The sequence below is a fragment of the Sinocyclocheilus anshuiensis genome, unplaced genomic scaffold, assembly GCF_001515605.1.
Source record: "Sinocyclocheilus anshuiensis isolate Anshui unplaced genomic scaffold, SAMN03320099.WGS_v1.1 scaffold914, whole genome shotgun sequence".
Classification (NCBI taxonomy): Eukaryota; Metazoa; Chordata; class Actinopteri; order Cypriniformes; family Cyprinidae; genus Sinocyclocheilus; species Sinocyclocheilus anshuiensis.
The window spans coordinates 1,262,699-1,275,116 of NW_015539870.1; the positions used below are offsets into that span (position 1 = coordinate 1,262,699).

At 39.9% G+C, this 12,418-nt stretch overlaps 1 protein-coding gene across 3 annotated transcripts in view; it reads right to left on the minus strand.

The window, feature by feature from the left end:
* LOC107685073 (Fanconi anemia group J protein homolog) overlaps positions 1-12,418 on the minus strand; it is a 43,632-nt gene that overhangs the window by 22,635 nt on the left and 8,579 nt on the right. For all 3 annotated transcript variants that reach the window (XM_016481534.1, XM_016481532.1, XM_016481533.1), the window contains exons 7-14: positions 10,206-10,508; positions 7,683-7,904; positions 5,534-5,733; positions 5,194-5,326; positions 4,942-5,096; positions 4,152-4,320; positions 3,905-4,045; positions 3,504-3,665 (exon numbers count right to left, since the gene is read on the minus strand). In XM_016481534.1, coding sequence (XP_016337020.1) covers positions 3,504-3,665; positions 3,905-4,045; positions 4,152-4,320; positions 4,942-5,096; positions 5,194-5,326; positions 5,534-5,733; positions 7,683-7,904; positions 10,206-10,508 — 1,485 coding nt within the window. The remainder of the gene's footprint in view (positions 1-3,503; positions 3,666-3,904; positions 4,046-4,151; positions 4,321-4,941; positions 5,097-5,193; positions 5,327-5,533; positions 5,734-7,682; positions 7,905-10,205; positions 10,509-12,418) is intronic.

Sequence of the window (12,418 nt, forward strand, 5' to 3'; positions counted from 1 at the left end):
CAATTAGCCATTTTCTCTCCCCGGTGTCATGTGACTCATTAGTGTTACAAGGTCTCAGGTGTGAATGGGGAGCAGGTGTGTTAAATTTGGTGTTATCTCTCTCACTCTCTCATACTGGTCACTGGAAATTCAACATGGCACCTCATGGCAAAGAACTCTCTGAGGATCTGAAAAAAAGAATCGTTGCTTTACATAAAGATGGCGTAGGCTATAAGAAGACTGCCAAGACCCTGAAACTGCAGCACGGTGGCCAAGACCATACAGCGGTTTAACAGGACAGGTTTTACTCAGAACAGGCCTCGCCATGGTCGACCAAAGTTGAGTGCACGTGCTCAGCATCATATCCAGAGGTTGTGTTTGGGAAATAGACGTATGAGTGCTGCCAGCATTGCTGCAGAGGTTGAAGGGGTGGGGGGTAAACGGAAGGTGGAGGAGCGCAAGGTCTCTAACATCCACCAGCTCCGTGATGTCGTCATGGAGGAGTGGAAGAGGACTCCAGTGGCAACCTGTGAAGCTCTGGTGAACTCCATGCCCAAGAGGGTTAAAGGCAGTGCTGGAAAATAATGGTGGGCGCCCAAAATATTGACACTTTGGGCCCAATTTGGACATTTTCACTCAGGGGTGTACTCACTTTTGTGGCCAGCGGTTTAGACATTAATGGCTGTGTGTTGAATCATTTTGAGGGGACAGCAAATTTACACTGTTATACAAGCTGTACACTCACTACTTTACATTGTAGCAAAGTGTCATTTCTTCAGTGTTGTCACATGAAAAGATATAATAAAATATTTACAAAAATGTGAGGGGTGTACTCACTTCTGTGAGATACTGTATATATATGTGCTGGGCAATGATTACATTTTTTAAAATTGCGATTAATCGCATGATTGTCTGTGATTAATCGCATTATGCACAAAAATTCAGTGCATTCAAAAGTAGTGTATTGTGCACTTTTTTCATTTAAAAGTACTGCTATATGAACTAAAGTGCAATAATATTTGGTTTGCAAACACTTTAAGGTGCTTTTTACAGCAGTATTCCTTTTACATAGTAGTTAAAATATTTATTGTAAATCTCAACTTATAATATTAATGTAATAAAATTAAATATAAAACAAGCTATTTGCCACTGCCAGGGCATTAATGTTTTTATAGAAAATATTTAATAGTTTGTTATAGAAAAACAAGTTATGCTCAGAGTCCAGAGCCTCGATCATAACAGGCACCTTCCGACCAGCACTATCGCGGGACCCAACGCAACAGAGTGCGGCGCGGCACGGGACAAGACTTGATGGGCGAGTGCGGTTGGGTAGAGACTCGTGTGTGCGGGATGCGGGAGAATAATTAGGGTGTTCTCACACTAGGCAATCTTAACCGTGCCCGAGTGCGTTTGACCACCAAAGCACGGTTCGTTTGACTAGTGTGATCGTTCCGTGCGTTCGTTTAGCTGTCCCTGGCTCGGTTGGAAGAGGTGGGCCAGAGCGCGGTACACATGTAATGTGAGCAGAGCGCTAACCGCGCCGGAGCGCAGATCTTCTGATACTTGTGCAGCATGATTGTGTGAACATTTTGAGCGGCAAAAGTTATAGATCTGTAAAGCAATATATTATGAGAGGGCCTTGTGTTACCACGTCCCAAACGACTCAAAATAATAAACCACAGTTATCAAAAGGATGCACTCCACTGTGCTGAGCGAGAGCGCTTCTCTGCTGTCTTCACATGCTATCAGAAACTTCCTATTTCCCACTTATGAAGTCATGATTATGAGCACGTTGCATTCTTTTCTGTTAAAAATAACAGTGAACAGTGGTTTGTGAATGTTGATGCTTAGCCTAAATAATTTTATCAGGAGCGTCCATGTGAGTGCTGCTGCAGGTTTTAGGCCTACCCCAAATGCTCTCATTGGTTGAGACGCGTGATGACGCCCATCCCAAGCCAGTACTGATCAAACCTTGAATCATATGTGCTATAATACCTTTACTGATACTGCTGAGACTTCAGCCAATATGCTGAGAGGCCTTGGGAGCTCATGGCCTACGCACTTTGACTTTGAGAGGATGCAAGTTGTACAGATACATCCACCAACCCCTCCTTTTCCACCTCAAGCGCCAGGCACCAGCTTAAAGCATCTTCACACAGACAGCTTGGCGACGTCAGTTCTAATGGCCCTTATCTTAATCTGCTTTAAAAGCATCCTGCGTTTCCACAAGATCTTTTCACCTTTCTTAGCCCACATTTAAAAAGCAAGCCCTCCCAGCTGTTTAGCCCTTCTTGTCATGTGGTCATGCCAGACAACACGGAGCAATGTGGTTAACAGGGTCCAACTGAGACGGGATGGAAGATGCAAAACCACACCTTGAGAACTGTAAAGGGCTTGCATGTCTATTTGTGCGAGTTATGAATAATATTGTTGAGGGGCCTGAGGGTGGTATAGCACAATTGGTGTCATGGGGATAAATAGCCAGAGCAGACACACATACACATGGTCCCTTGAAGTGGACAGACATGGATCAAGCAGGAGTGTTGAGAGGTGTCTGGAGACTACAGATGGTCTGCTCCTCCTCAGACGGGACTCTTAGGCTCCAGAATCTCCACAGTCTCCAATGAGTCACTAAACTGCTCAGTTTCCAGATTAAATATTAATCCACATGGAACATTCATACATGGACATAATCCCTATGGTCACTATATAAAGAAACTGGTTGTTGTGTTAAAGTTGGGGAAGCATACTATGATCCTGGTAGGCTAAATATACTGGATGAAATATATTGGAATTGTACACTAAATGTACATCAAAATAAAGATGTACATGTGCGCGCACACACACACACACACACACACACACACACACAGATTTAAGAAAGGTAATCATCCCCTCTAAGGGTACATCATGACAGGCAGCTTGAATAGTGCTGAATTATTCATGAGCTAAACGTAACAAACAATGAGGAACAAAGTATTTTTCAATGGCTTTCAATAATTGAAACTGTTACCTGAAAAGGGATACAGAAAAACCACGAGCCAGCACTCAAAGGTTTTGTTCATTATCCATAATACATTACGGCTACATATTAGCGCATATGGTCATCGTCTGACCACTGCTATTGAATTTTGAAGCAGTTAATTCTTGTGTTATGGTTGGATATAGTGGATCCTCTACCGGAATGTCAGACAGCAACTACAGTCTTACACAGCATTCAGATTATATTTTTATAGTATTTTATGGAAAGCATCAGCATGTTTACAAAAATGCAAAGATGTGGTCTCTAAGGCCTCCCAGTGGCAGCTTTGTAGATCTGCAGTATCAAATTGACATGACTTACAGAAAAAAAAGCAACTCAGGGTTCAGAATCTTATTGCCTGTCTATTCATGTCTTTAGCACTAATGGTGCTACTAAATTTGATACTTAAACTTAAGGATTTGAACAAACGTCTAAGTATAAGCAATAGTGATGCTTACGTTAGCCAGCGGCACTAATTGTAGAGAATACTGACTGTACATACCTTGTAGGATGGCAAGAAGCAGAGAACCCCTCGACTCACTGTGTGGCACACTTTCAACAGCAGGGCCCCTACTTCATCCTGGAAGGCAAATGTCTCTGCATGCTGAAATGTGGCGCAAAGTTTACGACCCTGAGGCCCTGCACCAACTGTACCGACCCAGACCTGCAACATAAACAAACACACACATATTATCCAACTCAGAATTTAAGTTACACTACCATTCATTAATGTTTTTGTGAAAGAAATTAACACTTCTATTCAGCAACGACACATTAAATTGATCAAAAATGACAGCAATGACATTATAATGTTATAAAAGATTTCCATTTCAAATAAATGCTCTGCTTTTGAATTTTGTTTATCAAAGAATCCTGAAAAAAATGTGTAATGATTTTCCTGACCTGTGACTTGCTGATGACATGATTCGCCTCCAGCTGGATGGAGAATTTGATGCCCAGTTCAGAGGAAAAGGAGCCCATGGGAGAGAGGGTGCCTGAGGTCAGCACGATGCTCCGCACTGAGTCTCGCAGATCTGAAAATGCCTGTCATGACACACATCACCAGCCATGACATCTTACGATTCATACTCATACTGGCATCATCCAAATGAGGTTTTAAAAGTACTACAACAAGAATAGTTGCTCTCACCACGGCAGGGTTGAGGCACCAAAAGCTCAGGGTGTGCACCAGAGTTTTGGTGCGTGTGCTCTGTCGGCGACGCTGGGGTCCTGCAAAAAAGCCTTGAGCATCAGGCAGGCCCTGCTGGGTGGTCCACATGAAGCTCTGCTGGAGGGCAACACGGTAATCATCTGCAAACCTGTACATATTCACAAAAAGAAAAATCAAGTAAAACTAACAGATGAATGCAGAGTAACTAAATGGGTTTAAGTGGCTTACTAGAGCATGTAGTAGAAGATTTAATCAAAGCTTTTAAAAAGACAAGGATTATCAAGTACACTAAAATACTTTGGAAGTTATTTTCATGCATTAAACTAGGGCTGGATGATGTGTCAATTATTCAACCTACATTTTTGATTATTTTACTGGCAATATTAAATATTGTATATTTAATAAAGTTTCCTGAAGAATGTGTCATTAAACTCATTTCAGCAACCCTCACTGTACTGCGACTTGCAAGTATGAGATTAGGATGTTTTAATAGCGTCTCTGATTTAAATATCAGTGGCAAAAAAAATCACTGTTTGACTTCTTGCAGTTTATGTTGAATTTATGGTTCCTCTGTAAATTTTACACTTAAATCTTGTCAACTTTTAGGAGTACACCAGCATAAAGATAGCCTTAAGGCTAAAAGATATGGATTAGAAGCCATAAAACTCCAAATGTGATTTCAAGGGGTCTTTAAAAAAATCACTGCCAAAAACCTTTTTAGAGATAGATAGTAAGGTAAGAAGAATGATGGGTAGTTTGTGATAATGACCTGCAATTTTGTCTGAAAAGAAATTCCAGCACCATGAAGAGGCTTTTGAGCATTGACTGAGTGTTGGAGCTGATGGTGGCAACCTGCACCGTGTCTTCTCTCCCGTTCACTAGCCCGATCCGCTCCTCCTTCTCCAGCACCGCTGCCAGGTTTTTCTACAAAAAGCAGACACAAAGCAGATAAAAAAAGTGGACAGACTGTTAGTATACTGCTTCTGGTCAAAGGGTAGGAAGATACATGGAGGAAGGATACCTGTAGCAAAGAGAAGGTGTCTGCTGTGATGCCAAGGCCATGGAAGATGCCAAGAATCTCTGTCCCTGTCCAGACCTTACAGGAAGACTCATATTCACGCTCCTCCAAGCTATTGCAGCTTGCCTGCACCCAGCTATATAAATGTAAGGAAGCAAACATAATTAATTAAAAAGAGCAATATGTGGACTATTAAGCTCCCAATTTAACACAAATTACAGATTTGTCCAAGTAAAGAAATATCAAAAATCTTCAGAAAGCAGATCTCTGACATATTACAACTCATGACGAAGCAGAATATGGATATCCCACTGCCTATGAGAGGAGAAAAGATGGGCCATACTTGGCAAGGCTGCAGCAGAAGGCTAGCAGTGGCCTGTGTTGATCGCGCCGAATGTTGTGTGTCACCATTCCATCGATCTCATCACGTGCCAGCAACAGCTGAGCTTGGTTCAGAGTGTAACTGGCACTCTCACGGGCACAGTCCTCTATGTTATGAGCCTCATCCAGCACCACAATCTGCTCCTTCAGATTGATTTCCATCTGGCAGAGGAACAACATAACAGTTATCACCATATGGATACATACAGAAATCTTTCAAATATCCTAACAAATGTGTCATCAACCATATTTGAAAAATTCAACTGACTACTTTTAAATAGGGTTGAACAGATTTTGCAGACTTAAGAGATTTTGTCTCTCAAGTCTGCATTTACTTGATCAAATATATAGAAAACAAATATATTGTGAATTATTATTACTTACTATTACTTAATTATTAATTCAAAATCTGTCTTTAATCTATATTTTTTGCATTCCTGTAGCTCAAACAGTACACAATGGCACTAGCAACACTAAGATCATGGGTTTGATTAGAAATTTATGTAAGGTCATGTAAAAAGTGACTGCATAAATTCATGTAAAGTGTCTGCCAAATGCATAAATGTACATTTTAAAATGTAACTTTAAAGGGGTCATATGATGTTGCTAAAAAGAACATTATTTTGTTTTGGTGTAATGAAATGTGTTTATGCATTTTAAGGTTAAAAAAACCCATTATTTTCCACATACTGTACATTATTGTTTCTCCTCTATGCCCCGCCTTTCTGAAACGTGCCGATTTTTACAAAGCTCATCGATCTGAAAAGTGAGGTGTGCTCTGATTGGCCAGCTATCCAGTGCGTTGTGATTGGCCGAATGGTAGTCATGGTTGACTCTTAACTTTTATATAGAATATCTCTTTGGATTTGAGACTTTAGTCTTTGCAACTTTACAGATCTTCTTTATGCACCAAGAGATTGTAACACTCCAAAGAGAAAGGAAAAATTGAAATCGCATCATATGACCCCTTTAAATGGCAACGCTGATTTTTCAGCAACCCTAACTAACCCTAACCCTTTGATTTCAAAGTTCTTTTTTATTTTAACTAAAACAGACAAGTAAACAGTCAGTAATAAAATAAGAATAGATAAATGACAAGCAATGGCACAAACAAATACAATAACAAGATACAACTAAAATTAACTGTGCTTTAAGTTTTTCAGGTAGGTATAACAGTAATATTCAGGTACAGAAAAACCACAGAAACTGAATAATCTATTTAACTTTAAAATAACACTGGTTAGTCTTCAATGTATAAATAAGCATTAATGACAGACAGCAGCAGGTTTATTTAAGTTGCTGTCTCTTTAAGACCTCATGCACGGATCTAACTGTTACACAGTTTTGTTTCTCAACTGTTTACATTCACTTAATAGCCTATATACCGACAATGTTTAGTATAAATCGACTGTTTACGTGAATAATCATCAAGACGGGAATTTTGACATTGCATTTTTACCGTTTACGAGCAATATGGTGCAACATAACATCATTCTGTAGTCACACGCTCTCAGATGCGGCTCTACGTACGCGCGCTTTGGGTGTGAGCTCACAGAAAGGGGTCTCACAGAGTGCGCTGAATTGAACACTTGAATGTTTAAAATTGTAAGACTCAAAAGCACGTGCAAATGATACATTCCGTCATCTGTCCGGAGCGTCTTTCACGCTGAAATATTTGCGGGAATTTCCCATGTTACAAGCGCGGAAACTGCGTGAATCAGTAGAATTATGTGCAATCCAATGAAATTCAAGCCCTGAACAGAATTAGAAAGTTCAAAAGAACAACATTTATTTGAAACAGAAAATCTTTTTATCATTACAAGTGTCTTAACTGTCACTTTGAAATAATTTTTTAGTGTGTAATTGTTGAATAAAAGAATTTATTTCTTAGTGCATATATTACACTAAGAAATGTAGTGTATTTATACACATCAAAACACTGTCTAAAAATGAAAATCATTTAATTTGTTTTTCTGGAACAAAGAAAATAAATTCTTATATCTACATAAAGAAAAAAAGCCCTACTTTAATCAATTTTAAAAATGCAATTAATTACATTCCGCATATACTGAAACTCAAGATTATATAGTAGCTTATGCACTGATGCTCACGCTTTCACGAATGAGGGGGTCCAGCAGGTAGTTGTAAGGACAGAACACGATGCAGGCATCTTGCATGAGCTCCCGAGCTGCGTAGTAAGCACAAGACCGCAGCTTACCTCCAAGACGCACCAGATCCTCAATGTCCCAGGCATGATGTAGCCCATGAACCCACTGTAAAGTGCTCTGATCACGCATTTTATGCACATTGTGGTAGTACCGACATGACAGACCCTGAAAAGACATGAAAATATATAAACACACACAAATAATACTATTTTATGAAAAGTGGTAATGTTTGAGATGTACTTGCCAAGACTTAAGTGACATAAGTGGTAAAGCATAGCTAGCACCAGCAAGAGCAAGGTTGTGGCTTTGAATCCCTAAGAATACTTGAACTGATACAATAAACGGTTCATGTATTGAAAAATGTGGATGTTACGATTCAATTAAACCACATAATTGGACACAGGTGGATATCCCTAACACTTATAATAATTGTGTTATTTATACAATCATGTAGGCAGGTGTCTCCCTGCAGAGAAGGGAACGTCTGTGCACTGTTTCGTGATTCACTGGAACCTGTAACAAGCTGCTGAAAGGCTAATGGCAGCTTCCAGTATACATACTCAAAGAGGGATTAGCCACCAACGAGAGCACGGGATAAATGTCAACCCGATCGTGCCGTTTTGATCCTCCTGTCCTCCAACTCTTATGAAGGTGATGACGGCACTGCTGAGGGGTGTGCGACCTAACGACAAGTGTCTGAAAAGCCTATGCTCTTCAACCATTCAGTAAGGCAAGGAGAGAGGAATAAAGACTCGGAGTGGGGCTCATATGAGGACACAAGAGATGGGGCCCCAGGGAGGCTGAGGAAAATGACAGCTCATTCTCTCCTCTCTCCGAGCGGGGCTGTCGGCACGGTCTTTCCCGCTTTCATGTACAGGGGCGCGTCACAGTCGAGAGGTGAGTGGACACCTGTGGTGACAGCATAATAGGTATCATTACGCAGGTCGCCCAATGGTCAGAGACTAAGCAACACGGGCAAAACTCAAGCTCCCACTGGAACAAAGTGCGTTTGAAGCCTTTGACAAGGCTGCACAACAAAAAAGGTCTGTATGACTGATTGGGGAAAATTATCGCCTGTAACTGTTCTCCACAGCTTTAGTGACGGAGATTAAGTTTGTGAAACCTTAAAGCAAGGGTTTGCGTTTCATGGTCGGCAGCTCGTCTTCTTTTCTTACGACAGTGTTACAGTGAAAGGAGAAGAGGGGCTCACAGAATAAGTGGCCACACTTGCTGTCTGGCCTGCAGGCCACTGTGAAGATCAGGAAACGAGGTGTTTGGTTCCACAGTAAAGTGTGGGTCAATCTCCGTTCACAAGATCCAATTCAAGAGATTCAATGGCTAACAAATTCATGACGAGTTGATCACTACTTGGGCCCAACACTCAAAGATGAACAGGGTAGAGGCCATGACCTGTACACTTATGTAGGTGGTCAGAGGAAATAGTGGGTGCACGGTTATCTTTTGCTGTATACACACACAAAACACCATTATCATACAAAAATCTAAAATGAGACCTTTCTAAAAATGTCAATCTTAGGTCAAACGATGTCTGCAGCCAAAGAAAACAGGCCAACACCGCAGACAGAAACTGTTAAGGTGCGGCCACATAACTGTTGTTCAGTGGATTTTGTGGGTGAAATCCAGCAATTTCCAATTGGCATCCGCACAATCAGGAATTTGAGTTAACGGCGAAAGATCTCCCCACACAGATTTCGCAGTGGGTTCAAGTTAGTCACTTGGATTCAACGCACTGACAAAGCTCTTTGGTTTGAAAGTAACTTTTGTATCAGCTGTGCTTCATACATTGCTGACAACATTGCAGAAATGACGCTAATGTAGCTGTTTCCACCATTACTATTTATCACTGCTTAACTCTTTGTTTGGTTAAAGTCATCATTGCATTGTACAACATTAGCATAATTGCAATGTTTTGACATCTATATAGCTGTACAATTTTTGTTTGAACCAAAAGTTGTTGGAACCAAGATGTTTAAATACAAATGGCAACAAGAAAAAAAAAAGTGTTAAATATTATTTATTTATATAATCAAATATTCTAATATTCATAGAATATCTTCTACATATGAAAAATATTATAAAAATATTAAATCAAAGTTAGTTATTCCAAACAAAGGCTAAATTTAAAATAAGCATTTTAGTTATCCATTAAGCTTTTTTGGCCTAATGTGCCCAGAATTTTTGTTACTCTCATTTCACAGTCTTGAAATATAAGTGGAGATTTCAGGACAACCAAGAGAAAATGATTCATTGACCATCTTTAGGTTTCTCTCACAAGTTATTGACAGAGTTCAGGGTTCAGGCCTTGAACTCAGTGAACCAGGAGATGTCTAAGTCTACTCTCTTTTATCCCTCTGAGAGGCTCTAATGATGACAGATGAATGAAGAACCTGTGCTCAAAGGCGGTTGCAATGTCACATGGTGTAACCTTGGAAGGGGCCGACTCACGCTCTTGGCCTCCAGCAGCTCCTTGCAGCGCTCGTTGCGGTTGGCATGAGGCACCACTTCGGGATGGACACAAGTGTGGTCTCGGCTGGACAGAATCGTCATGGGCACGGTGGAGTAAAGCGTTCGTTTCAGCTCCCGTGCGATCTGTGTGATCTGTTTATGAGTACGAGTGCCGAAGAAGATCTTTGGGATCTTTTTCCTTCCGCTTCCCTCTTTGTCTTTATCGTCGTCCTTGGACTTTTCAACCATTTTTTGTCCTGCTTTGAGGTTGGCGCAAGGACAGAGTGAACAAGACACGGGAGACTGTGGAATACAAAAAGAGAAAAACAAGTCACGCAGAAACATTACAAAGAGAAACAACCTACTTGAAGCAATGCTACAGCCCTTTTTTGTCCAGCTCATGAAAAGGCTTTTGTATAAGCAGTCATATAGATAATCATTCACATAGCAGGCAAATGCTATAAGTCAAGACAGAATGACCCCAAGCAAGACTGTAATTTTAGACCATGCCATTGTTCATGCTACTGGCCCCTCTGATTGGATCTCTTTAATTGCAGCTTTCACACAAAGGGCCATGCTTGCCTGCAGCCAGCTCTAGTGGTAAAACTGATCTTGAGGAAGGTATGGGTATTTTAAGTGTCCCACTTTCCTCTCCATTCAAGGGAATGACACATAACTCATGTGTTACACAGCTGGTGTCAAGCAGAGTTACTGCTTTATTCTGTGGGAGAAAGCAGTATTGTCTGAGTACTGAAATACTGCATGCATAAAACAAGAAAAGCTTGTGAAGTGTTTAAATCTAACTGCTATGCCTGGAATATTTAATAAAGGAATTGTTATATATAGGGATGGGTATCGTTAAGGTTTTAACGGTATTACTACTCTTATCGATACTGCTTATCGATTCCGTACTTTAACAGTATTCTTATCGGTACTTTTTGTTTTATATATACACAGTGGTGTATTTGATCGATTGGACATGCGCCCGAAGCTCAAAGTGTAATTTTGTCTGTTTTGGAGCACGCCGTGTGCACACATTTCAGCCTGAGGAACACCGTCTCTTGTGCGGATTGTGCTTTCAACATTTTATTATCAAACATGTCCCGCAATTTAACAACAGTAAAGACGGCATTTTACAACAATCACCGATTGAGCTGATTCTGACGTTAAGTTTGGGTTTTAGGGAGGAATGAATGCACACCGCTGTGAAGGGAAAGAAGTTGCGCAATACGAAATGCAGCTAGTTTTTAATAGCTTTACCTCATGTCTTCTTTTGTATAATCCTTAGAAGCCAAAATCGAAATAAAAAAATTAAATTAGATCGCGTGCTGAAGCTCCTCCGCGTGGGCGCGATCTCGCTTCTGAATTGCGAATAGCAAAAATCCATCATAGACAAATGTTTGAAAAACAGTTGGCGACTCTGGTGAGATAGAATTTGCAGGATAATGTATATATAGCAATAATAAATGTATGTGTGTTTTATTAATTTCTCCAATACCGATAGCAGAACCGTTAACGTCAGAGCTTATCGATACGGACCGATTAAATACCGGATTTCGGTACCCATCCCTAGTTATATAGGAACTGGAGAGAGTCAATATTTCTTCACCTTGAGTAAAAATATGAAGAAGCACAACTGTTTTTAACATTGATAAAGAAAACTGGAGTAATGGTTGCTGAAAATTCAGTTTTGCCATCACAAGAATACAATTTAAAATGTATTAAAAACAGTTAACTTTAAATTGTAATAATATTTCACAATATTAATGTTTTACTGTATTTTTGATTAAACAAATGCAGACTTGGTAAGCATAAGAGATAAAAAAAAATACTACTACCACAAACTTTTGAACAGTAATGCACATATGCTTACAAAACATATGTTTACATTAAATAAATAAGTAAATCAATCAGTCAATAAATCAGGGTCAAATAAATTGTAAATGGCAAATTGGTCTAGAGAAATATTAAAGGGGTCCTATTATGCTTTTTCACTTTTTCAACTTTAGTTAGTCTGTAATGTTGCTGTTTGAGCATAAAAAAGATCTGCAAAGTTACAAAGTTCAAAGTCCACTTCAAAAGGGTCTCCTCGCGCAAAGATTTTCACAATTGGCTCTGGCTCCAGCCAATTGTTATCGACTTGCATTTCAAAATAAAACTTTATAAATTAAACATTGTTTCTAGTTGATCTAAAATAAAATAAGATATGCTAT